Genomic DNA, 26,172 nt, shown 5'->3' on the forward strand with positions numbered 1-26,172 from the left:
AAAAATACCAATAATAATAACAAGAATAAGAATACTAGTAGTAATACTATTCAGTAATATAATTGGTAATATTAAGGGTTAGGTTCAGCAGCAGGCGCAATTTTTTTTCTGAAATGTTATAGCTATTAATAACAAACCATGTTAAAATCGGGATTGTGCAAGCTTTTATTGGTCAAACTTTAAAACAACAAATTTAAATGTCTCAAAAAACAGATTTGGTCAGAAAAAAAAGGTTAAGCCAATTTTTAAATCTGTGTCAGAAATAGGTTTGGGGACACACAAAGCAATCTCTGATTAAAAAGTTGCTGTAAACCAGTGTTATAGGATGTAAAGTTCAGAATCAGAATTTATTCATCATTGCACAGCAGCTCATCATGATTCAATTCTAAATCTTAAAAATGGCACCATATGGAAACAAAACACAGAATAAACAATGACAATAAATTTAGACATCCTGTCTGCCTGACGGAATCTATTCTGTTGGCCAAATAAGGTTGTTATTATATTCAGCTTTGGAGAATTTCAGGATGAACCTTAAATGCAGGATAACCTTTCAAGGTGAACTTCATTTGGCTTTCTCTAAACCTTTGAAGGCACATGCCCAACTGTTCAATGTTTCAGCAACTTGCTCTTCTTTTCACAAAGTGTTGTTATCGTGGGCGCTATGGCTCAGTGGTAGAGAGGTTGGGGGTTCAATACCCGGCCATTGGGACCTAGTCAAGGTGTCCTTGAGTAAGATACTAAAGCCCCCCCAGTTGTTCCTGATGGTGCGTCATCAGTAGGTAAATGTGGAAACAGTGTAACGCTTTGAGTACCCGAGGGGTGGAACAGCCCATTTACCAAGTTGTCTTGTTGAAAATACCCATGAGATGACTGTTGTTTTGTGACGGTTAACTCACTGCCCGCCAGCATGGTCACATGCCCAAATCCCCCCCCCCCCCCCCCCCATCTTTTAAGCAGCAGGCTGACCATCTGTTTCAGGCGTGCACACACATGCTCACGTAGGCAAACACATTGACACTGACATGCCCTTCAGGTCATATTTGGATGGATTCAGCCTTGCAGTTGTGAAAGGACTGCGTGCTCTATGTATGGGAGTCCAGAGAGGATGCTGGTCGGATGCTTTCTGTCGTACTTCAGACCGTTTTCAAGTTAGAACCGTGACATGCAGGAGGTCAGATGAAGGACGACAGGAAATGACCTAACAAGGGTCAACCTTTTATTTGCCACTTCGTATGACCCTGATCCATTTCCTCTTTTCGTCCAAGGCTGAGTTTGTGCCATGGTCATGGAAAATGTATTACATATCCTGATATGAGAACTGAGTTATTTTGATGTCTGTGGGTCATTTTAGGAATTGGCTGACTTTTAGCCCGGCAACCACTCGTTTTACTTTATGCCATTTTAAAGACCTTCTCCAGTACGCCAGTTTTAGAGTTCAAGACAAAGGTCAACGTTGTAAATGGAATATCCATCAATTTTCTCCACCGCTTGTCCTCATTAGGGTCACCGGTGAAATTGAGCCTTTCCCGGTTTGCTTTGGTCGAGAGGCCTGGTACCCCTGTGGATTGGTCACCATCTCAAGTACAGCAAAAAGGAAAATATATCAACTGAAATGACTCAAAAAAGACACTGATTGCTTTGATAACAGTGACTCACATGGTAAATGTTTGTGTGCTGGCAAATAAAGCGGTTCACAGCACAGTATTTGTGTCTCTTAATGGATTCGAGAGAAACTTGTGAATGGCGTGATTGTATGCTCACGAAAAAGGCCGGCAGCTGCTAGTCTTAGTGTTTGGGGGAGCTTATGTGTGCTCTTGGGAGTAAGGATGTGTGTTAATGATAATCCTGTAGATCCAGGGGACTTGTCCTTTATCCTCTATGAGTGTGCATGTTGCGCTCCACGGCAAAATCATTTGGCCACATTACATAACATCATGTCCAATGCTGCTTTTGTCATAATCCTTCAAATTTCAGATTGCTCCTCCTTCGTTGCTTTCTGATTGCAGAGTCACATGAGTAGTTCCTGCCACTGCTATATTTTCCTGTATGTTGGCTGGTGTTTGCACCCACAAGACGGTGTCCTATGATTGTGAAAGTAGCCTTGTGAAATGAATTGATCCCATGTTCTTCTGTCTTGCTTGTCTTGTCCTTACAGCGGTAATGACTTGAAGTCGGTGCCCCCTACCGCCCAGTGAAGGACGTGCCTGACAGCCGCTAATGGGAACTCCTCCTCCGCCATGAGTGCTCGCGATGGAGTTGGCGGCATGGGTACTCTGGGACGGCGGCAGCGCTTGGAGAACTCTGAGTTCACCGTGCGCGTCTATCCAGGCACCTTGGCCGAAGGCACCATCTACTGCCCGATCAGTGCTCGAAAGACAACCTCAGCTGCTGAGACCATCGAACGCGTCATTGACCGACTCCAGCTGGACCGTACCAAGTGTTATGTTCTGGCAGAGGTGAAAGAGTTTGGTGGAGAAGAATGGATTCTCAACCCCAGCGACTGCCCCGTGCAGAGAATGATGCTCTGGCCCCGTGTGGCACTCGAGCATCGCTCTCTGTCCGGAGGCGAAGATTACCGCTTTCTCCTACGGCTGAAGAACCTGGACGGTTCAATTCACTATGGCGGCAGCCTCCAGATGTGGCTGCAGGTCACCGAGGAACGCAGGCGCATGGTGGAACGTGGACTATTGCCGCAGCCCGAAACCCAAGGTGACCGTGCCGATTTATGTTGTCTACCGGAGCTCACTGAGCGCTCGCTGCTGGACAACCTGCGCTCACGTTTCCACCAGGAAAAGATTTACACCTACGTTGGGAGTATCCTCATTGTCATTAACCCCTTCAAGTTCCTGCCCATCTACAATCCCAAATATGTGAAGATGTATGATAATCACTCACTGGGAGATTTAGAGCCTCACATCTATGCAGTGGCTGATGTTGCTTACCATGCGATGCTGCAGAGACAGACGAATCAGTGCATTGTTATATCTGGAGAAAGTGGCTCTGGCAAGACACAAAGTACAAACTTTCTTATTCATCATCTGACCGCTCTCAGCCAGAAAGGTTTTGCCAGTGGAGTGGAGCAGATCATCTTGGGGGCAGGTCCAGTATTGGAGGTAAGTGGGGGGGGGGGGGGGGGGGGACTAAATAAATAAGCATTTCTGCTCATTACTGAGCCTAAGAGTCTTGCTCTTTGACAGTGGTTCTTAACCTTGTTAGACGTACCAAAACCAACCAGTTCAGATGCACATTCACCGAACCCTGAGCAAAAAATAAAAACATGATTCAAGAAGCGTATCTTCAGTTTTGCTGTGTGAGACTAGAGTCGCTCAACTTGGCATGACAAATCCTGCGGATAGGACGCTGAGTTTCATCACGTTTCGTGATGCATGTGAATCCATGTTGTACGGATTCGTCTGACCACTTCCTTTTTTTGCTCAAAATGTCATGTATTAAATTTATTTAATTTTTTCAAATCACACCGCATACTATCATGACAGTCACACGTTGACTACTGAGCGAGCTAAATTTCCGGCAGCACTGATTGGACAAGCAATGTAACATGATCATCTCCAGCCAGTGATGGCCAAGCGGGCGTGTCATAACGAATTGACATGTTGAGTCGTGTGTGTCCTAACCTCCATGGCAGAGGCTTCATCGAACCCCCGAGACTGATTGACCGAACCCGTGGAGTTTGATCGAACCCAGGGTTAAGAACCACTGCTCTATGAGTTACTGTACTTGCAACATAGCACCCGAATCAATACACCTGACTTTGAACTTGAAAACACTTGCAAGTGTTCTTTCAGCCTTGGCTTAACTTTGCTCAATAGACATTGATCAGTGACATCTCATGCTGTAAACATTTGCAAAAGCTTGCTGATCTTTTTCTTCATTTTGTCTTTTTCAAGCCATTTTATCTTCATGGAGCTTTGCTGCGAATGTTCAAGTGGATTTTTAAGCAGAGTTATACAACTCTGCTTATCCCCACCTGCTTGGCTTGCTTGGTGTTGAATTGCTTGAACCCCTTACAGAGGTTTATTGCACTCGAGTCCAGCTGTGTGGGGATTATGTAGTGCACACAGGAGCTCTGTCTGTGGCCAACCAGTGGATGTCAGTGGTTACACTAGTAGATTCTTGCTTTTGTGATTACAGCACAGATGAAGACTGTTTCAGGGTGAATGTGGGAGAGGCCCAGCCAAAGGCCGTAAAGGAAACTGGTTGTTTTTATATCTCGAAGGAACATTCCACTCATATTCCTTTTTTCTACTTGTCCCTTCACCGCGCACCATAGTATTTGACATCAGCTGAATTCTTGAAGCTTGTGCAACACTGTCATGAACTGTACGCACAAAGCCAATTGTTGTGGCATATCGTCAAAAGTGTTGAGGAATGTTATCGGGTGTCAGATTGCTCAGCGTCACGTCACCTGACCACCAGCTATTGACACTTGATTTAGCTCCAAACAACATGAGGGTGTTCTGAAAGACAGACAATTGCTTGGGGTCCTTCTCGATCTGACAGCCGCGGATGGAAAAATGTTCTCCGTATCGAGCGGAAATAGTTTGAGTGTTTTGGTTTTGTCACAATTTGCAGATTGACATTGACTGTGGTGTTAGTCGCCAAACTAGTTTTACCTTCCCATCCCCATCCACCCACTTGGTCTCCGTTGGGGTTTTATTAGGTTCTTTGAATTGCCTGGGGCTTTTGGATCATTTTAATTAGAAGTGGTGGTGGCGGTGTTGTTGATTTTATGCGGTTTGGTCATTGGCATCTTACACGGCTTATTGCCATTTCCATGTTTAGATATGGCTTCCGGTTTGGCAAAGCACTTCATAAATCTCTGCTTTTAAAGGTGCAATATAAATAGAATTATTATGAAAAAATAATTATCACAAAAATATGAATACTGTACAACTGCATTCATGGCTGTGACTGTACGAAGCTCACTAAAATCAAGGCATTGAACAAAGCATGCTTCAAAAAAGAAATTGCATCATTATTAAAATGTTGATGAAGCAGTGACATTCACACACACACACACACACACACACACACACACACACACACACACACACACACACACACACACACACACGCACACACACACCGCTGTGATGAACCAAGTGAAACACGCAAGCAGGTGACCAGAAATCTTCAATCACCATAATTTCAATGAAGGTTAAGTTTAATTTCATTTTGGTTTGAAATTGCCTCACTGAAAATGACAGTAAAATACAGTTTGCTGCGTTACTCAGGAGAAATTAAATCTGTTGATGATGTAAAAAGGAAACCAATTGGTTGTTCATTATAAAGGGAGATGTATGGCAAATTGAAAACGGCAGTTCAAAGGTTCTCATTGTTGCAACAGGTAGTTTTATCGTCCTCACTTCAGCAAACCCTTCACAAAAATGCCACTCACCAGTGCTTCTGTCGAGTTAATGTGTAAGCATGCTGGCTGCACAGCAACACGCCTGAGAGGTTTGGATTGCAGAGGAGTTGCCTTTAATTGTTTGCACAGTTGGATTGCATATCTGCCCGTGGGATGATTGATGCCAAGACTGGAGATGCGCTGCTACTGCAGGGAGACGGAAGGGAAGAGGAATGGCAGCCAGCGTTGCCTCACTGACATGTAGTGCTAAATTATAATTGGTGTTCATTCATTAAGCGTGGCGAGATGGTTGCTGTACTTTCCACACCAATACAAGTACATACTGTACAGTCATCTTAAATATCAAATGGCACCACATATTGTTTCCATTGTATTTATTGCACAATACTGAAAACCTCAACTGGTGTGGTAGCTAATTTTAATTGCCCTCTCATCCGGGCCATTACGTTGAAGTGTTTGAATGGATGGAGGCGACTGTTAATAATCGTCAGCAAACAACATTAAATAAGCTTTTATTTTGCATGATGTGCATTTGCGGCCTTGTGTACCAAGTCTTTCTGTTCATTGTCACTCTGCTGAGTTATTCCAAGTGCTCTCTTATGCCACAAAAAAAGCTTTGATACAAATAACCACGGCTTCGAAACTTTAACTAATAATTTTAAGACCATAGTTGCCATGCCTGAAACCAATGTTTCCACATGGGCAGCCGGATATGTATCGTGCACTTTTCCGGCAACCAAAAACTATCCAGTCTTGTATTATGCCCAGGGCTTGTGGTTGTTTTTGTCCTCAAATTTGTTCAAGTTTTATGTTGCTACTGCAAAGCGGAGCTGGGGACGCTTGGAAACGGTGACGTAAATGCGTGACTACCAGCTGGTGGCTGGGTCGCCTGCCCGGCCGGCCACCCAAGCACTCTTGCGCTACAATGAGTAAATGGGGTGTTTTGTCTGTTTTAATGTAATATAGAGGATTCTACCATTGTTAGCTTGAACGCAGTCTATGGTGTTAGTTGATAGTAGACTACACACTGTATTGTATTCATTTTGCAAATGTTGCGAGTTAGTTTCCGTAGCGCCAACGTGGCTAAGCAGTCATCGAGTTTGAGTGTGACATGACATGATTATTGTGGGAAATGTGGAAGAAAAATAAATGAGGACCTGGCGAGCATGACAGTTGCTGCTGCATCTTTTCTTTTTTAATAAGTCCTCATATCTGCTGGCAGCGGAGAAACCGTTAATGGCCGCTTGGGATCATGAACAACACAAGACCCTGGCTTTTATGAAAAGCAATATTAAATTGTTCTTTACTTTGAAGTGAGTAGAGTGTTCACAGATCGAGTTTGGCAAACTCAAATGTTCGGTGGAGAGGTGTTCTGATCACATGTCCAAGTAATCAATCAGATAACAGATTCTGCAAAGATTTGTTTGTTCCAGCCCTAAATCATTGACTAAAAGTTTTGCCCATCTGATTTTAAAGATCGCTTTGTCTTTTAAGAATCTCTTTCCTTGACTTGCAGGCAAAACTTGCCTGAAGCCAAAATCCTGCAGACACATTTTAAAAACATCTCTATTGAGAATATCTCAGGAGGTATTGGAAGCGAGCCCAGACCTCAATGTATAGTGTGTACTCAACCTCTGATGAGCCTTGTCACTCAAGTAATTCAAGAATTAAAGCTGTGGTTGAAAGTGACGAAAATAGACTTGACATTTTTATTATTATTATTTTTTTTTTTGTGGATGGTTATTGTAAATATAAATTAATTGGCTGGGCGATATATGATCAGAATCATAATGATTGTTTTTGCAGATTAAACACCGATACAATCTTACTTTCTCATGAAACAGTCAACACTGTTTAAGTAGATATGGGCAAAACGTAAAGCGCATGCATGGCTGACAGAATGTTATTCTGTGAGAATTCCATCCTTCTCTATCCTCTCATCTGACTATTAAGACGCATTATCTCTAAATATAAAAGTAGTTGCACTGTATATGACGTTTAGAGTGCATTATTAGCATATTGCTAACAACATTTTTACATTTGCTAACTCGACGTGTTTTATGATGACTGTGCATGATAGTCTGTGTGAATTACATCGTTCTCAATCCACTCATCTGCCCGATAAAACACATCTCTCGGTACATATAAATTGATAAGGTTTCTATTTGTGGTTGTTGTGCATTATTACTTTGAAAATTGTCTCCCGTTTCAGTTGAACTATTTCTGTATATCATCTATTTTGAATGCAACTCTGTCAAAGATGACACTTTTGGACATGTGATAGAGATGTTTGGTTTTTATTTTTGACTCTTCATCCATTAGCCGAGCCACTTCACTTTATGGCAAAGAAAATAAGAATGGAAGAATCAGATTTAACATAAAAGGACATCATGGAAAAATAATGTTTGGCCACTCGCTTTACTCATTATGCTGCTCATTTACATTATGGTCTTAAGTCTCAAGCAAAATTCCCCAGTTGTGCTTTTTTTGCATGTTTTTCATTTCTCTCTTTTGTAAAGTTAAAAACTGAAGTATTTTAAAACAATCAATTGTTATGCCTGTAATTCATATCTTTGTTGTAAGCATTGAGGGACAAAATATAAATATATATATAATTTTTTTTATTCAGTCGACACATTTAAAATATTTGAAATTTCTTTCTGTTAGTCTTAGATTAGAAATTAGCATGACTCCTCCCTCCCCACCCCCCATCATCACATTGTGAGAACGATACAAGTTTGGCTTCTTTGCCAGCACAGAGGTGATGATTACTGATTTAAGAGTGACTAACGTGTTTAGATACAGCAGTCGCCAGCAGAATCTTCTTGCTACTTGTAACTAGCTCGTGCGGCGTAAGTAGTACCAAGCTCAGAATAGCGCCTTGTGCCAATTAATTGTATCTGTGTCCAGCCCAGCGAAGCCTTTTGGGTTAGTGGTTGATTCTCAGTTTTGCAATTCACTCTGTTTTGATAAGGCGCAGAGTTCAAAGTTTCTCTTTCAAATGTGAAACCGCTTCTTTTGAATCTTGTGCTAAGGGTAAAGGAGTCTGGAAATGACCGCGACTGTATGAATTAAGATACTTTTTCTTGCCTTTTCTTACCTCACAACTGCCATGTGTTGGGCCTGCTGCATGAAGACTAAAGTATTGTTCACCTTCTAGTCCTATTTGACGGAATGAATTGACATTCTTGTGACTTTACTGTATACTGTTCATTGAGTGAAATGTTTTGTGGTTGTATGTATGATGCTTTGATCCTTTTAAGGTTGCAGGAACTACTCTGCACATTTGACATCTGCTTTGTCTTATGTTGTAGGTGTGACTGATTTTTAAACAACCAGCTAATATAAGATGCTGAACATTAGGCAGACCTTGTTCTAAGCGAAGAACAGTCAGTTTCAGCTCCAGTATCAGTGCAGCAGTGTTTATCATGATTGCTCAGTACTGAAAATACAATCTTCGCAAGCTGCTGAATGACCTCACGGTGAACATTATTACAGCAAAGCAGTTAGCTTCCCTCTTGACCACTTGATTGTGCTTATCTATTTTGAGCCTTTAAGCTTCTACGGGCACCTGAAACTTTAGGTCTGCAGTTGGTATCTTTTTTTTCCATTGTTTGAGCAGCAATTTATTATTTAGAGCGATTGTTTAGCTCACAATTGCCTCAGAAGTGGATCCCAATATCAAACACTTTGCAATAATCTGTACTCAAGAAGTATGTCGTTCTGTTTCATTCAGTGAGTACATCACTGCCCCCTCGTGTGATATTGTCAAATTGTTCTTTTATTTGGTTTTGTTTGGACATTAAAATAATACCCAATAACAATAATTGTTAGATGAACAGGTTCTGAAAAAAAGATTTATGAATAAATCTTGATTCAAAATATTTTTTATCTGATTATTCAATAATTGATGGATTATTGCTAGAATAACCAATTCTGAAAATATTCGATGGTGACAGCATTAATACAAAGAAAATCTATGATTCTAGCTGTGTGACCGAACCGTGAAATGCTGTTCTTCACTTCAAAAAAAGGATCGCGAGTGAAGTGTTTGCACTTCTCACAATTCATGCGCAATGGCCATTCATCTTTTCTAACATTAAGTAACTGTGTGTTTCGTCAATATTGTGAAAACTGTGTTACCACACAAATGCAAATTCTTTCGGCAGTGAGCTCAGTAAATAGACTCCACCCGTTTGCTGAGGAACGTGCAAGGTGCATTTTGTAAATGCCACAGCTTGATAACTGTACGGTACTGTATAAAAACTACCTTCCTTACTCCCTCACAATTTTTTTATCGCGAGAGAGAGTGTAAACGAAAAATATAGTATAATTCTTATTCCATGTGGATTCTAATTGAGTGTCGTTTTGCTTAAACCTAGCCACTCTGTCAGTGTTTTTTTTGGCACTTTACCTGGTATTACTGAATTTTTGTGTTTTAAAGTGTATTTGAAAGGCACAGTCATTTTCGACAGAAAAAAGACAAAATCTAATCAAGATCGCAGTTGTCTGATTTCTCGACAGGATTGAAGTGTGGTGTGTGGCTCCCTTAGCTAATGTGCAATTCTTTCCAATGTTGCGGCCAAGTAACTTGACAATGTGGCTGTTTGTGTGCGCTCACAGACACTGTATTTATGCTCTACCAGAGTTTGCAGGTGCATGAACACACACACACACATGCAGACGCACACACACACACACACTTGCTTGTATGCATGTTTATACTGCAATCTGAAATTAATCTCAGATTTGAACATCCACTGGACTACACCTGTAGCAGTACGTCACACAAAAACGGGATGGACAAAGACGTCTTGGTTCTATGGTGTGGTCGCTCTGCCAAATCCATCCACAGTAAATCAAATTATGAGACATCAGCTGTTAGTCTCAGTTCATGCTTTCAGTGTCACGGAATCGGCTCACCTGTTTTCTGAGTTTGGTCAAGCTGAACCGTGATTGATCTACTGTGATGTCATTTTCACTCGACAGCAAAATGGACGTCCCCTGAGATGGATAAAAACAGGTGGACTTTGCTGTTTAAGTCAAATTCCATAAGCACAATATTAATTAGAATGTTGCCGTTTAGACTGGTGGGGCTGCATAGAACATATTGTATTTTTGTATTTTTATTTTTTAATTTCTTGACAGGCGGCCCGGTAGTCCAGTGGTTAGCACATCGACTTCACAGTGCAGAGGTACCGGGTTCAATTCCCGCTCCGGCCTCCCTGTGTGGAGTTTGCATGTTCTCCCTGGGCCTGCATGGGTTTTCTCCGGGTGCTCCGGTTTCCTCCCACATTCCAAAAACATGCATGGCAGGCTGATTGATCACTCTAAATTATCCCTAGGTGTGAGTGTGGGCGTGCGTGGTTGTTCATCTCTGTGTGCCCTGCGATTGGCTGGCAACCGATTCAGGGTGTCCCCCGCCTACTGCCCGAAGACGGCTGGGATAGGCTCCAGCACCCCCCGCGACCCTAGTGAGGATAAAGCGGTTCGGAAGATGAATGAATGAATGAATAATTTCTTGACTTCCCCTTTAACTTTGGCTCGTTGGTGATGGCTGGAGTCTAGCTGTAGTCGCATCGTTCAACCACAAGGATTTTTGTGTACGCATGATTCAAGATGTGTGTAAATTTACACTCGTCCAAATTGATTAATCCTATACTTTGCATGAGAATGTTTGTTTACACGCATTACTCACACTCCTGTGCATACGCATGCGTAAATAAAATAAATGAGGCCCTTGGAATTAAAAAAATATATATAGCCCCTATATTCTCTATCTCTGTCTCGGTCTCTATGTTGGTTGGCTTTTCTTGGTCCCTTGGGGAAAAAAATGCTGTGCATCAATATTAAACTAAATAATTCAAAAGCAACAGAGCTTTAAAAGTGTAGTTTGTAATGCATTTTGAAGGAGTGGCGATATGGCTTCCTTTGAGAACTTTACGACCATTTTTAGACATTACTGCATTTACTTAGTGAGCACTGACCTCATGCTTTAATCACTACGGAACTTAGAAGCCTTTAACCACACAATGACAGGGTCACGACTTGTGTGCCCTGTCAAGCTGGACGACTCACGCACAGTTAAGTCCATATTCGTAAAAACAGCCTCTTCTGTGATGTGGTCTAGAGTCGGCGAGACACATTGTGAGCGTAGGACACACAACCGTCGACAGCCTTCGGTTTCCTGAGATCACAGCGGCTAACTGTGGTGGTCAAAGAGGTCTAGCAAGACACTCCTGAGGAAGTTGCCTTGCTACTTAACAAATGCTAGATGCACACACACACACACACACACACACACTTAACCACAGAGGTGCAAAGTCATGTTCGGAACAGACGTTCTTATCACTAACACGTCCATATGTAAGCCACATGTCATGCATTAGTTGGGCTTGCGAGAGCCATTCAAGCCAGGCGAGGGGTGTGACATCGCGCGTCCACTATCCTAAATCTAAGCTCCATGGTCAAAGACAGAAAGAAGGTCAATCCAATTAGACAGACCTAGAGACACAAACATAGGGACTCATTTCAATCCTGTGCCAATCCAAGAATACCCGAGCCAGCCTCAAGCATCGAAACACTGTGCATATTTTCTTGTCCTGGAAGCCAAACTTGACATTTTACTGTCGTTTATTTACACCCTGAAGGAAACACTTTGATGTGCACAGAGCCGAATGAAATGATTAGTAGTGTAATGTAAAGACTTCTGTGTGCTGTTTTAACACTCTGTGGGTGTGTGCGTGTGTGCGTGTGTGCGTGTGTGCGTGCGTGCGTGCGTGTGTGTGTGTGTGTGTGTGTACAGAGTTTCATCATTACGCTAACATATCCTCCATCGTGGATGCAGTCGAAACTACGACATTTGTGAACTTTGTAATGTCAAAGACATCAACTTCAGATTACATTTTTTTTGGAGGAAAATGTTTCGCACCAGTGAAGTAGAATACCAAGAAATAAATGATTTCTGGAGTGTAGGAAAGAATTGACAATCAATGTTAACCATGCTGTGAATTGGGAATTTCTCCATTGCGAGACTAATAAAGGTTTTCTTATCTTAAATTTTGGGACTTGTGGCACTAATATCAGGAATTTGATTCATTCACGAGGTAAAAACCTTTATTGCATCATTTGTATCATGTTTGCAGCAAGAATTTTTTCACAACAGGGGGGTTTTCACTGTCGCAAATTTGATCTCAGATGTAAACACACACACACATACACACACACAAATGTATGTGTACACGCACACACAAACGTATGTGTACTCTTTATTTTAATTCCTATAGTGCATGTATGAGCATACACTTACAGTATTTGACACTTCATATAGTCAGTGTAGAAAGAAAAAAAGGGAAAGAAATTGCAACATTTACGATCAGCATTCACTTTCACTTACATCAATTTCTTGGATAATGTATTTTATTTTGCTTCCTCCGTCTTTCATTTTTATCACTTGTACCCTCTCTTCCAGCATCAGAGCTCTTCTTGTCTTAGCGGCTTGGCATCCAAAGGTCAGTTTTGTAGCCCTTTTAGCAATGCAACGATATACTTTCTGGACTTCTGCGCATGTGTAAACCAGTGTGGTGGTTGCTGTTGCAGTTTCGGAGCGAAGCAGCAGAGGTTGCTGTTGGCTGAGGTTGGAATAGACTTTTGCGGAAGGCTTGTTTTCGTTGTAGTGAATCTCTTCGCAAGGCAAGAGCAGAGAAAAAGATTTTGTATAACGGAACAGGAGGATTTTTCGATGTAGGGGGAGCAGAAAAGTGGGAATGGCTTTCATGCATGAACATTTTTTCACACTAGGGGATGTTTTCACCCATGTAGGTTTCGTGTCAGAGGAGTTTCATTCACTGTATTGAACTTTTCAATGTCTGTTGGTTCATCTCAGCTTTATCATGTCAGTTTTTTGTACTGAAACCCTTTGTTTGTTTTTAGCATAAAATGAGCAAATACAGGGACTATAGCTTTGACATGTATGCTAATTGAATGTTAACTTTAAATGGAATATGCATATCAATGTGTGGAACCCTTTATAAAATGTATTTTCCTGTGATTGCCTTGGGACACAAATGGCACCGATTTGGTTTAATGGCCCATATAAGACAAGAAATCCTTTATTAGTCTCGCAATGGAGAAATTCCCAATTCAAAGCAGCAAAGTTATGAAAGGAAGAAGTAGAAGAACAAAATATAGGAGGTGCTGGAAAGGCAGCCACTCTCGCGGCGCCATCTTGAAGTCAAAATAACACAATACAACACAACACATAAGACACAGACAGTCGTGCAATCTTAATTACTTTTCCTGCATACACATTGTTGTGTGAAGCAGTTATAGATGAAAGAGGAGAGGATCAAAGTGTTCTTTCACGAGTGGATCAGAGATATACAGTATATATAATATAAGAATTATTAATAATAAGAATATAAGCATTACCATAGAATGAGGGATTCCTCTGTTTGATACATTTGATTTATCTAATGGGAAACAATACATTTGACTCATTTCTAAGCATGTCCAAGCTAAAATGACAATTCCACGCAGCTATGTAGTTGTTGGGTGCACGTGATTTCTCTCATCTAGGACCAACACTATTGTTTTATGACTTCGTTCAATGCCACCAGTGATAAAGGAGCTTGCTTTAAAAAAAAAAAAAAAAAATCTGAAACATACAACTAAGGTACCGACTATTCTATTTGCTAAGATATTTGCACATTTTGATTCTTTTGTAGCTTTGTGACCTTTACATGTTCAGAAAATAATAAGTCTCCAATCAGTCTTTTTTTTTACAATTACAGTATTGTGTACTCCACCAACTGCCTAAAGACAGCTGGGGTAGGCTCCAGCACCCCCACAACCCTCGTGAAGATAAGTGGTTCGGATAATGGATATTATCTATCTTTCCGACTCCATTGGTAACACTCGTTAGCCATGACACTAACCACAGTACTTTTGTTTAAATGACGGATGACTCGCATTACCACGACTGCACCGACGCCCTGCAGGAGCAGTGGAACAAGAGGCAGTTTCGAGAGAAAAAAAAAAAAAGAATATGTTCCAACAATAATAAAAATTTTTTTTAAAAAAGAATGACGTGTCGACTATTAAATTAGCCGTCGACAGATTTGGTCATCAATATAATTGTGGTGAGTCACCTCACCTTGGCAGTTTGAGTTTTACTCCTAACAAACATGCATACCATAAAAAAGCTAACGTTTGCAGATATGACAGATACTGCATGTTGAAGTGTTCCTTGAGGTTGAGGTCTTTTAAAGTGATTTTAGGTTCTTCCACAGACTGTTTACTCAGTGGAGATATCCTGAGCCTGTTAAAGTATCATTTTTGTTTCTAAATTCAGCTGTAGCTTCAGGCGAACTGATTATCGGGTTCTTAGAATCACGCCTTACTTTGACTTCTTTTTCACTTCTCTTGTTGATTTGCTGGCAGCCCGGTGGTCCAGTGATTAGCGCGTCGACCTCACAGTGCAGAGGTACTGGGTTCAATTCCGGCTGCGGCCTCCCTGTGTGGAGTTTGCATGTTCTCCCCATGCCTGTTTGGGTTTTCTCCGGTTTCCTCCCACATTCCAAAAACATGCATGGCAGGCTGATTGAACACTCGAAATTGTCCCTAGGTGTGAGTGTGAGCGTGGATGGTTGTTGGTCTCTGTGTGTTGGCAACCGGTTCAGGGTGTCCCCCGCCTACTGCCCGAAGACAGCTGGGATAGGCTCCAGCACCCCTCATGACCCCTGTAAGGATAAGCGAATCAGAAAATGAATGAATAAATGAATGTTGATTTGCCCTCATCCTACATGCACTTGGTTGGTTTGCATTCATTTGAGAAACTGGGAAAAGCTTGGCCCAGAACTGACTGATCCGTATCGTTAATTAGCAACACTCTCGCACTGTTAGCGGAAGGAACCGCCGATAAACATACTCGAGGAGGGTATGTGATAAAATGCCCTACAGCTGCTTTGTCGTCATGGTGAACAAACAAGAAATATGTCATATATGCTCGTCAGAGTACAAAGTTGAAAGGATTTGAAGCAACAAATCTCATGCAGGAGGTACCCGCTGGCACTGAGAAGTAAAAACAAACAAAAACATACTGGCACAAGCTCCAAGCAACAGCAATCAGGTTAGTGTTTGCTCTGACAGATAGGCTTGTTTTCCTAATGGCTGAGCATGTTTGCTTTGTGCTTGTCAAATGCATTTGCTTGGACGTGCAGGGTCATTCAAACCTCCATCACCATCCATGCAGAGAGATCATTTAAAATGTATTTTTTGCTTGCATCTTACGCATATTGTATTTCTTTCACTTGTACCTTTGGCCAGAATTTATTCGTACTTTCAGTAAATTTATCAGCAAAGTGAATATAGGTGTGGCGATTTTCCATCTTCAGTACAAGATCCAAAGCTTTTGAATAAAGTTCCGCTGTATGACTCTTCAACTCATTTATAACGTGTAGTACAACAAATGATTTGTGAACAGAGCGAATAGATCCCCTGCTTCCAACCTCTCAAAGGTTTCCATCTTGTATTGAATTAGGGCTGTCACTATTTAATCATTTTCGATGAGATCATCCTATCGATTATTCTGTTCAATAATGAAGTCATCACTGGGATTTGCGAGTCAGAATCTGAAGGAACCCATATAGAAGTGGTTGGTGGGTTTTGCAGTTTTCCGTGTGTCATGTTGAAATTATATTCCATGCAGATTTTTTTTTTATGGGTTTCATTGAAGTGGGTGCAGTGGCCGGTGTGATATTTGAGTCAACAATCAGCTTTTGTTTCTCTGTGTTGGTTGAGTGACCCACATTGAGTCAAGCCTGTGGGTTGAGTGGAAGGAATGATGGCATTTCCTGACTGTCAAACAACGACGACTCTCCAGCAAATTTCTTAACACCCCCCCCCCCCCCCCCGCCCCAATCCAATACCAGAGTAATGAGGATGGATACAAGGAGACGAGTTACAAGCTCACCTCTCAATATTGCCCAGGTACAGGTACCAGAAACATGACTCTACACACTGAGGCAGAGGTGGTACCGTCCTGACCATGCACCATGGAATTCATGTATTCTGTAAATTCAACGTACTCAATTTCTTTTACAGGAACCATACTTTAACTCAGTGGTGTCAAACTAATTTTAGTCACGGGCCACTTTTGAGTTACGTCTTCCCTCAGAGGGTCGTCATGACAGTGAAACCACAAAATGATTACTTGTACACAACAAATTAATATTTTACTAGTTTTTAAATCAGTCAAGTCAATTAAAATATTTTGATCAATTATTGTTCAAGTGAGAGTAAACAGGCTAACAAAAGTATTGCAAAATCTGAACGTTATTACACGTGACAATTTAATATCTTGGTACAGATTTTAGCAAGTTGACACATGATTTGCTTTCGCGGGCCACATAAAATGACCCGGCGGGCCGGATCTGGCCCCCGGGCCTTGAGTTTGACACCTGTGCTTTAACTTGAGTTCCAAGAAGAATTTGACTATTATCATATAAAAGCATTCATATATTCAAACTTGCATTGGCGAATGATGGGCTCATAGCTTGTGTGGTGGAGCCACTTTTGTGTGAGACACTTATTTGAAAGCAGCCTCAAAGTGCTCTGTCCATGTCCACCTGTGCTGCAATAGTGCTGCAGTATCCTCCGTGAGGAAAAGAAAAAAGAAAGAAATTGTAAACTATCGATCTAAACTATATGACAGTATTTTAGTTTTTGTAACTTTATGAGTTGACTGTTTTTAGGTACTACCTTCTTGAATATACTTCTTCTCTTCTGCTGCTTTGTGAATGGCCGTAACTTCATGTCTTTTTAATGTGTCCAGCCTGCAGTTGGCTGATGGCTGTCTCAGAACGGGAGGCAGCTGTTGCCTGCTGTGTCGGGGTGCAGTGCTTTTGGCATAAATAACACTGCATGCCTTCCTCAGTCGATTCATTGAGCCACTGCTTGTCAACGCCACTGGCTCGTGTGCTTTGAGACAAGATGGAAAGAGGAATCAGAAATAATGTTTCAATCACGTCCATGTTGTCTTTGCGCTGGTATGCTCCTTTATGGAAACGGATTTGTATCACCACACAGACTCGTCCTGTCATGCATTCCACTCCTTGCTATCACTAGTGTTTCAGAGCAAATTTCCACGTTGCCACCACCATGAATTATTACATGTCAACTACCTGTTGCGTTAATTTTTCTGCTGTTTCACTTGGACTTGACTTTGCTCCTCGCCAGGTCGCTTTCGAAATAAGTGCCTAAAAATCATAAACGTTACTTTGACACGAAGGAAACCTTTATTTTAATCAACACGTGCTTAGATGCAAAAAAAAAAAAAAAAAAAAGAAATGGCGGCCCACCACAGACAAATGTAAACATTTGCTAAATTTAATTTCTTTTCACCAATCTTTACTCTTGCTCATTCTACCTTTGTGTGTGCTATTTTGACAAGTTATTGACCATGTGGAAATGGCTTGCTCCCTTTGACGATGCCATTTTTACAGTTGAACAAACACGCCATTTTTGGGGTCTCCTGAAAAGCTATTATTTTGGAGGTATAAGGATTCAGCCCAACGCCAGCGATATGTGGGGAAACGCCTTACTCAGTTCATTGATCGGAATGAAGACATTACAGCTGATTACAGAATTTGCATGAAATGTGAACTATTGGCTGATCTCATGCCGCCGTACAGTTCTTTCGAAGGTCTAGTCCCCTGTAAACAGTTCCATCTCTGCATGGAACTTGATCAGTCTTACTTTCAAACCATGCATCTGTTTGGATTTTTGTAGTTTTTGTTTTCTGACATTTTCCACAAGCTGGTATGTAAATATACCCAGAATTGCTCCCCCGAATGAACAGGGCAAATCTCCTCGGGCGAAATGTGTTTTCTTGTTCAGCCAAGTTCACCTCATCTCATGACAACGGCAGAACACTGCACTATTGTTTAACTCCAAATATCCCAGTAAAGTAGATACCGAAACGAGATGCTTCTTGGCTTGATCTCGTCTGATCCCCAGCTCCCGTTTGTCCCACTGTGCTTTGAACTTCTCCAGGTTTTGGTAAATTAGCTTTAGCGATTTCAGCTTTGCTCTCATTTAGCCTTCTCTCACACTTGAGGGACCAAACCCTTTTTATGTAACACAGGGTCGAAAGTTCAGTAGAGTCTATTTATTGTCACATGATTGGGAGGGGCGGAGGTTTAGGAATAATAAGGTGGCAGCGAAAAAACAAAGTCGACATTGTTTGATGATGTGAGAAATGAGATTGTGTGAAATCAGCTGTCCTATGACGTAGTCAGTGTCTACCTCCTAACCAAATGTGGCATTCGTCACATCGGTACAAGTCACAAGTAAGTCTCACGTTGGAACCTTCACGTCTCAATTAAGTCCCAATTTACTGTGACAAGCAATCCAAGTTGAGTTGCCACCAAATTTCAAGCAAGTCGAATTAAGTCATTATTTGATTCAAGCAAGTCGTAACGTAAGTGATCAAATCTTGCCCAGGAACAACATCTCTTCAGTTTAATGAATGAATGAAAACTGACCACTGTAGAAGCTTGCTACATTGTGGGAGTATATAGACCAGGCGACCCTTGAGTGGTCCTTTCTACCTTTGTTTCTTCGTCCATCCATTATCTGCTCCGCTTATCCTCATGAGGGTCAAGAGCATGCTGGAGCTTTCTTTTCTCAAGAGCTAAACTGTGTTAAAATGCACATTTCGAACTATAAACAAGAGGAAAAAGCAGAGTGATGTACTGCAGTTCAATTCTAAGTCAAGTCGAGTCGCAAGTCTGAAAAATTGCAACTCGAGTCGGACTTGAGTGATATGACTTAAGTCCCCCATCTCTGCTACTCACCTCAGTTCACTGTGGAGTGTGGCTTTCTGACGCGACCTGTATCCAATTACTTTTCCATTTGAAACCCCAAAATACTTTCAAGGCATTTCTGAGACAGCCACCAACTGCTTTCCTTTTGTGATTTTTAGACTGCATTATCCATCCATCCATTTTCTAATCTGTTTCTCCTCACATGGGTCGCGGGCTTGCTGGAGCCTATCCCAGCTTCTTTGGGCAGAAGTCAAGGTGCAGCCTTTATGAACTTTTTGCCTGACAGTCGCAGGGCGAACATAGACAAACAACCATTCGCGCTCACACTCACATCGAGGGACAATTTAGAGTGTTCCGATACCTACCGTGCATATTTTTGGAATGTGGGAGGAAACTGGAGCACCCGTAGAAAACCCACGCAGGCACGGGGAGAACGTGCAAACTCCACACAGGAAGGCTGGAGCCGGAATCGAACCCTGCACCTTTGCACTGTGAGGCGGACTTGCTAACCAGTCATCCCACCAAGTTGTCCAGACCGCATTATTTCTTTTAATACTTTGTGGCTGAACTGCTTTTTAAGGACACAACCTTCTAAAACTGTCATTCGAAACAGTTTTGGTATTCGGTTTACCTCTTGATTCTCACTGCTGTGCTGCTGCATTAAAGTCAATTACATATAATTAAAACAAATCACTCCTTCCTGCTTTATAGAGTAGATGACACAAAGACTCAGTCAGGTGCAGTGTATATTCTCCCCTGAGGACAAAGCATGTGCACACACATACTTTACGACTATGTCATAAACCTGATGTATTTTGGCCCATGTGACTACCATGGTGACAAGGCCAGGGTCTTGGCCATGGCCGACTGTCCACGGGGGAATCTCTTAGGCCACGTTTGCAGTGAGACACAGAGGGGCCTGAATGGTGAGTCAATCAGAAGAGAGCATTTTTTTCTCCGATGGCTCATCTGACTGACTGACAAAGTACCCCTTTGTTCCATTTCGGACCATGCAATCACATGACGTGAACTATTCACAGCATTGAAATTAATTTTATCAACTGGGAATCGATGACTGGAAACGATAGCGAAGCTTTCTGTGTGTTAAATCGGGCACTTCACCCACCATGTAGCTGATCGTCTACTTTGTAGTATATCATCCATTTAATACGCTGCTGACTCATGGCAGCTTGACCAGGAACAATCTGCTTTCCAGTCTCCTCTCTACCGCTCTGTACGAAAGAGACTTATGCTCAAAATAGCACAAAAAAAAAACCCCGTAATAATAAAATCAGGTTTCTCTTGCTAATTACAGATCAAATCTGTTCTCTCGTCAAAGCGATGAATGAAGTCATCATGATCAATGATGTGTGACTGATTCAGATTTCATGATTCATGTAACACGATGGTGGAAAGGTTCACTGCCCCACAAAATATGCAGCATAATACCAGTGCAATGCATGTTGAATTGGTTTTGTCATTTTGTCTGCTCATTCACATGACACTGTAACAAGGATGCGCATCTGCGTGTCATAATTCATGAAATCAATTTAGAACAAGATAGCAAAGAGTTGGTGTCTGTCTGTTCAGTCATGTGTTTGTGTGTGCGTGCATTCGTGTGCGTGTACATGTGCGCTTGTGCTTGGGTGCAAGATAATGAGCGTTTCTCACAGTTCTCTCAAAGTATACATTTATTTTGTTCATTTGAGATGCATTTCCCCCATAACTCAAATTTGTTCTCCTCATTTCCCCCAAGTAGAGTATTAAAATGACGCTTTTGCATCAGTGAAGCAGGGCAAGCTGTTGTTGGTGTGCGGTACAGGCAGGTTATGCAAATTACAGTGTCTTGAGGCATTTTCACAGCTCTGTGTGAGTCGGAATTGTTTGAAGAAGAACTTACAAAAAAAAAAAAAAAGACAACATTTTGCCTCTAACTTTGCCGCAGGATCATTCCCGAAATGACAAAATGCCTCTTCCAATCCATGTTCAGTTGATCTGTCTGTGGGAATTTCAGGAAAACAAAAGTTCCATAGATTACCCCTTTCTATTCAGCTTGTCCTGCACACCCCAAACTCAACCACGCACATCTCACTGGAGTGTACTATGGCCCAGTCATGCTGGAACAGAAAAGTCCCAAATGCTTCTCATAAAGATTCAGACAAATGAAGTCTCCTTGTGTACTGCCGGATTGATGTATGTTTTTTTTAATGAAAATGTTTTGGGATGTATTTTAGTCAGGAGAAAGGTTTGTAAGGAGGAACCAAACTGCTGATTTGGATCTTGGAGTGATGACATTTGAGGAACCTTGACGTTAGGGCTGTCACATTTTTACCGACGAAAATGTCCAACAGTGATAAGAACGCTTCTGCAATTAACACTTGACTATGCCAAATTGACATTTGAACACGATATAAAAACTTCAAAGTCAAGCACATTTTAATGTGGCTCTTAAAGGGTCTGGTGTTGTTGACATTCACAAATGCCTCCCTTTGCCATTATTAGCTACTCCAAACAGATGTGAGGAGTTGTTTTTAAATAATAATAAAAGATAAGATGCAGCAGTGACCATCACGTTTGCCTGGTTCGTATTTACTTTTCTTCCATGTTTCCCACAATAATCACATCACGTTACACTTAGAGTTAATCACTGCTGAGCCACGTAGACTCGCTTTGGAGCAAGCTAACTTTGCTTCAGAAGCTTGAACTCACACGTGCAGAACGATTTAGTTAAAGATCATACTTTGCTCCCCGTTTAAGTCGTGATCTGACGACCTGTGACGAGGCTTTAGCTCATTCGGCGTCAGCTGCATTCTAGTAATCGGCCACTCACACAGGTACTGTTCGCAAAATGAATGCTAATCACATCAAACCTTCTCTGTGTGTTGGCTCTTCTAAATGACTTTGACTAATCTTGCATGCGGTCACATTACACCCACAATACTTTGGCTCTGTCTTAAGTCTGTCATTGGTCTGCATTTGGCTTAATCTGTGCTCCAAAGCCAGGACATATTTTTTTTTACCTTTAATATTGGAGTGTGTGTGGCGTGGTGCAAGAGTGTCTGTGCAAACAGTTTCATTTTTGGCAGAGGGAAAGGGAAGCAAGCTCATATAGTATCATGTTCTGTTGTAAAATAACAAATACATGATCCAAGTCAATGAATAGCTGCCCTGGTATCCGCAACATGCAACCAAACTCCTTGTTGATTTTTGTTCTCCACACAGATAACCACTTGGTGTGATTTTAAATGAATCTGCTCAGAGGAATTGCTGGGACATTGTGTGTCTGTTGCCTTGAACCTGCAGCAAGACATTAAATCCATCTGAATAAACTTGAGTGGAAAGTGGAAGTAAATAGGGCCCAGAGGTACAGTTATTAAAGGTTTGATAATCGTGACAGTTTGACACTGGAATGATGTCCTCTTGGAACATTTATTTTGAAATACAAATCTGAGGTCAACCAGTTTCCCAGAACGGATAGTGTTCAACCTTCAACCCATATCATACTGAGTGATGTCTCAGTAAGATACATGCTTTAGATCAGGGGTGTCAAACTCATTTTTGTAGTGGGCCACATTTTAGTTACCGTTTCCCTTGGAGGGCCGCTATGAATGAAACCATATAAAAAAAAGTCAAGAAAAACAGTTTATTCAACTATTGTTACTGTTATGAGGGGTTTGGTCACGAGAAAATGCTTACAATGTTTCTTTTTTATTACAAAGGATAATTTTTCAATTTGTTAGAGATTTTAGGAAGCATCTTGGAAGTTGACATTTTTTGTTTCCCTTCGCGGGCCACATAAAATGATGTGGCGGGCCAGATCTGGCCCCTGGGCCTTGAGTTTGACACCTGTGCTTTGGATCTGCCACTGTATGCTTCGATCAGGAATGTGCCCAAAGTAAAAAAGAACAGTACTTTATGGTTCGCACATGTAGATTTGAAGGAGATATGATATGCAAAATTGTAATTTTAATGACTTGTAAACCAATAGGTGTGAAAGGCCCGCCTACTCATCAGGTGGAAACAACCAAGGCAATCTTTTAGCTGCCTATTTATGAAAAGGATGTCTGAATTTAGAGCCCAGTTTTATACACACAGCAACAAATACATAATTACAGTAAATGACTAAAGGTAACACCAAAACAACACAATGTAACTCCAAGTCAGTCACACTTCTGTGGAATCAACCTGTCCAATGGTGATTTTGAATCAGTTTGAGCTGTTGTTGTGCCACTGACACAGGAAACAGGTGGAAATGAGAGGCAATTGCCAGGACAACCCAGATAAAGTTGTATTTCTGCTGGTAGTGTCCCAGCTGTGGCAAGAACATTTGATGTGTCTCTCAGGAACAGAGCAACGAGGAAATACCAGGAAACAGGCCAACACTGTGCACCTTGATTGGCATCTGGCAGAGAACCTCACAATTGGCAAATTCACCATCGGTGCTCTGTGCTCTTCACGGATGAGATTGTGTTCACACTGAGCACATGTTGCCGACGTGACAGAGTCTGGAGACGGCGTGGAGAGCGTTGCACTGCTTGCAACATGATCCTGCATGACCGGTTTGGTGGTGGTTCGATAATGGTATGGGGAGGCATTTTTTGGAAGGCCGCACAGCTCTCCTTGTGCTAGCCAGAGGTATCTTGATTGCCGTTTGGTACCGGGTAAGCTCCTCAGACCCGTTGTGAGCCGATATGCTGGTGCAGTTGCCGCTGGGTTCCTTCAGAAGCATGGCAATCCCAGGCCTCGTGGGTGAAGTGTGTCGGCAGTTCCTGCATGATGCATGCATTGATGTTATGGAATGGACTGCTCGGCCCTCAGACCCGAATCCAAAGGTGAACATCTGGGACATTATGTCTCATCCCATACATCAACACCATGTTGCAACAAAGACTGTCCAGGGGTTGGCAGATGCTTTAGTCCAAGTTTTAGGAGGGAGTCCCTCAGGAGACAATTTGACGTCTCATCAAGAGATGGAGGTCATCAGGCATCGAGCAGGCCACACGCACACACACACACGCACACACACACACACACACACACACACACACACACACACACACACACACACATGACTGAGCCTGATTGTTCTGAGGAATTTCCACTGAAATTGCTTCAGCCTGTATTCAGAGCTTCCACTTTGACTTTAAGATTCCAAAGCCAGAGACCTATGGGATAGTGATTTCATTTAACCTTGATGATTTTGTTCTCACCACATTCAGCTGTGTGATTAAGAAAGTTTTCAACAGGAACATGTCCTTAATTGATATCTAGGTCACATTATTTTAGTGATCAATGAATAAGCATCCGTACAGCGAGATTCTTTGCCAGGACTCTGGAGCTAGACTGAGGGGAAACTCCAAAACCACTTCAAAGCGTGACCGGATTGCACTGTGACAAAGCCAACAGGTAGATGCAGCAGAACCAGTGGTTATGAACTTAATTGGTTCCCAGCGCCTGTTGATAAACATTTCCCATTGAGATGACACAAATGCAATGTATCTGTTCCAGCCCCAAAATTAAGTTACACTTTTTTTTTTGAGTGTGTGGTTAAAAAGCAGCAATATAGAAAAAAGTGAAACCATGTTATAACAAAGACATGAAACACTTACAAAAAAAACCCCAAACTATTTTTTGCCAACTAACTTTACCAGAGAAGTTGGAAAACGTGAAGAGGATTCCAGCTCCTCCATTGAAAAAAGTATTTTTCTATTTTAACCTTCAGAAAATCCAATTCAAGTGTTTTTTTGTTTTTGTTTTTTAAATTCTTTTTTTCTAATTCATTACTTGATTTTGGCATTCCAATTCAGGGAAATTTGTCATTTACTGTAAAAAAATATATAAGAAAGCGGGTTGTCACATTGTCAATGAAAAGATTAATTCTCTACAGATTTCTTTTGATCTTTTTTAATATATTTTTTTGATCGTAGAATTTCCAGCTACAAATGCAACTCCTTTTTGTTTCTGCCTGAAGCTGTGGAGGAAGACAATTACTATTTAAGTTGTCATCAATGTCTTATGCACATTGAAACACAACATAGGTCCATCAACTCGTTCATGCCAAGATGGTTTGTATATCAGAAGTAGAATATAAATAGAGGTCATCTTTCTATGAAGATTTTGCACAGAACTCGGGATTGTACCTAAAAAGACGTGTTCGTAACTCGAGGTTCCACCGCACTTGGTTGCTCGGTGACGTTTCAGGTGCCATGCGGGTGAGCGTGTATTTGTTCTTTGGGGATATCTCTCCTGTGACACGCACACTAATCGACAAAGTGTAATTTGGCTGCTTGGTCATGATTTGGTGCTGAAAATAGAAGTCTTGCATGTGCTCACAAGGGCTAGCTCACTCGCATGGGATAGGGCCTCCATCTCGAAATGAGATTATTCGACAAGACAAAAAATAGGTGCTATACACACCTAAAATAAGTGCTCAATGTGCTATTTAGTTCTTGATCCTTCGGGCATTTTAAGGAAAGCATGTCACACACAATGTTAAAACAGTTTTGGATTGTGGAAGAAAAATCACTGCCTCTTCTGAAAGGACGTGAGTGCAGTTTTCATTCTGAAGTGGAATGTTTCTTTTTTTTTTTAACTTAAAAAGGGATCATCATCATAATAATAATAATAATAATAATAGAAACTCAATATAGAAAAAAGAATAATCACCAACATCTTTATTTTTCTGAAATTATTCCTCTGCAATTAACACATCAGAGTTGTGGAAACATAAAATCCACACTCTTTAAGTGGCACACGCTGGAGTAAGTGACTGCTTAACCCACCGGTTGCAGGTGACGATCTTGGCCACGGCTGCTCCAAAATCCATCCATCCATTTTCTGAACCGCTTTATCCTCACAAGGGTCGCGGGGTGTGCTGGGGCTTATATCCCAGCTGTCTTCGGGCAGTACGCAGGGGACACCCGGGACCAGTTGTCAGCCAGTCACAGGGCACAC

At 41.6% G+C, this 26,172-nt stretch overlaps 1 protein-coding gene across 7 annotated transcripts in view; it reads left to right on the forward strand.

Moving 5' to 3' along the window:
* myo9aa (myosin IXAa) overlaps positions 1-26,172 on the forward strand; it is an 89,427-nt gene that overhangs the window by 17,754 nt on the left and 45,501 nt on the right. For all 7 annotated transcript variants that reach the window (XM_086106523.1, XM_086106527.1, XM_086106524.1 and 4 more), the window contains exon 2: positions 2,159-3,116. In XM_086106523.1, the coding sequence (XP_085962649.1) occupies positions 2,241-3,116 (876 nt within the window). In that variant the 5' untranslated portion in view covers positions 2,159-2,240. The remainder of the gene's footprint in view (positions 1-2,158; positions 3,117-26,172) is intronic.

The sequence above is a fragment of the Hippocampus guttulatus genome, chromosome 3 (genome assembly GCF_054856545.1).
Source record: "Hippocampus guttulatus isolate MCC_2025c chromosome 3, RoL_Hgut_1.0, whole genome shotgun sequence".
Lineage (NCBI taxonomy): Eukaryota > Metazoa > Chordata > Actinopteri > Syngnathiformes > Syngnathidae > Hippocampus > Hippocampus guttulatus.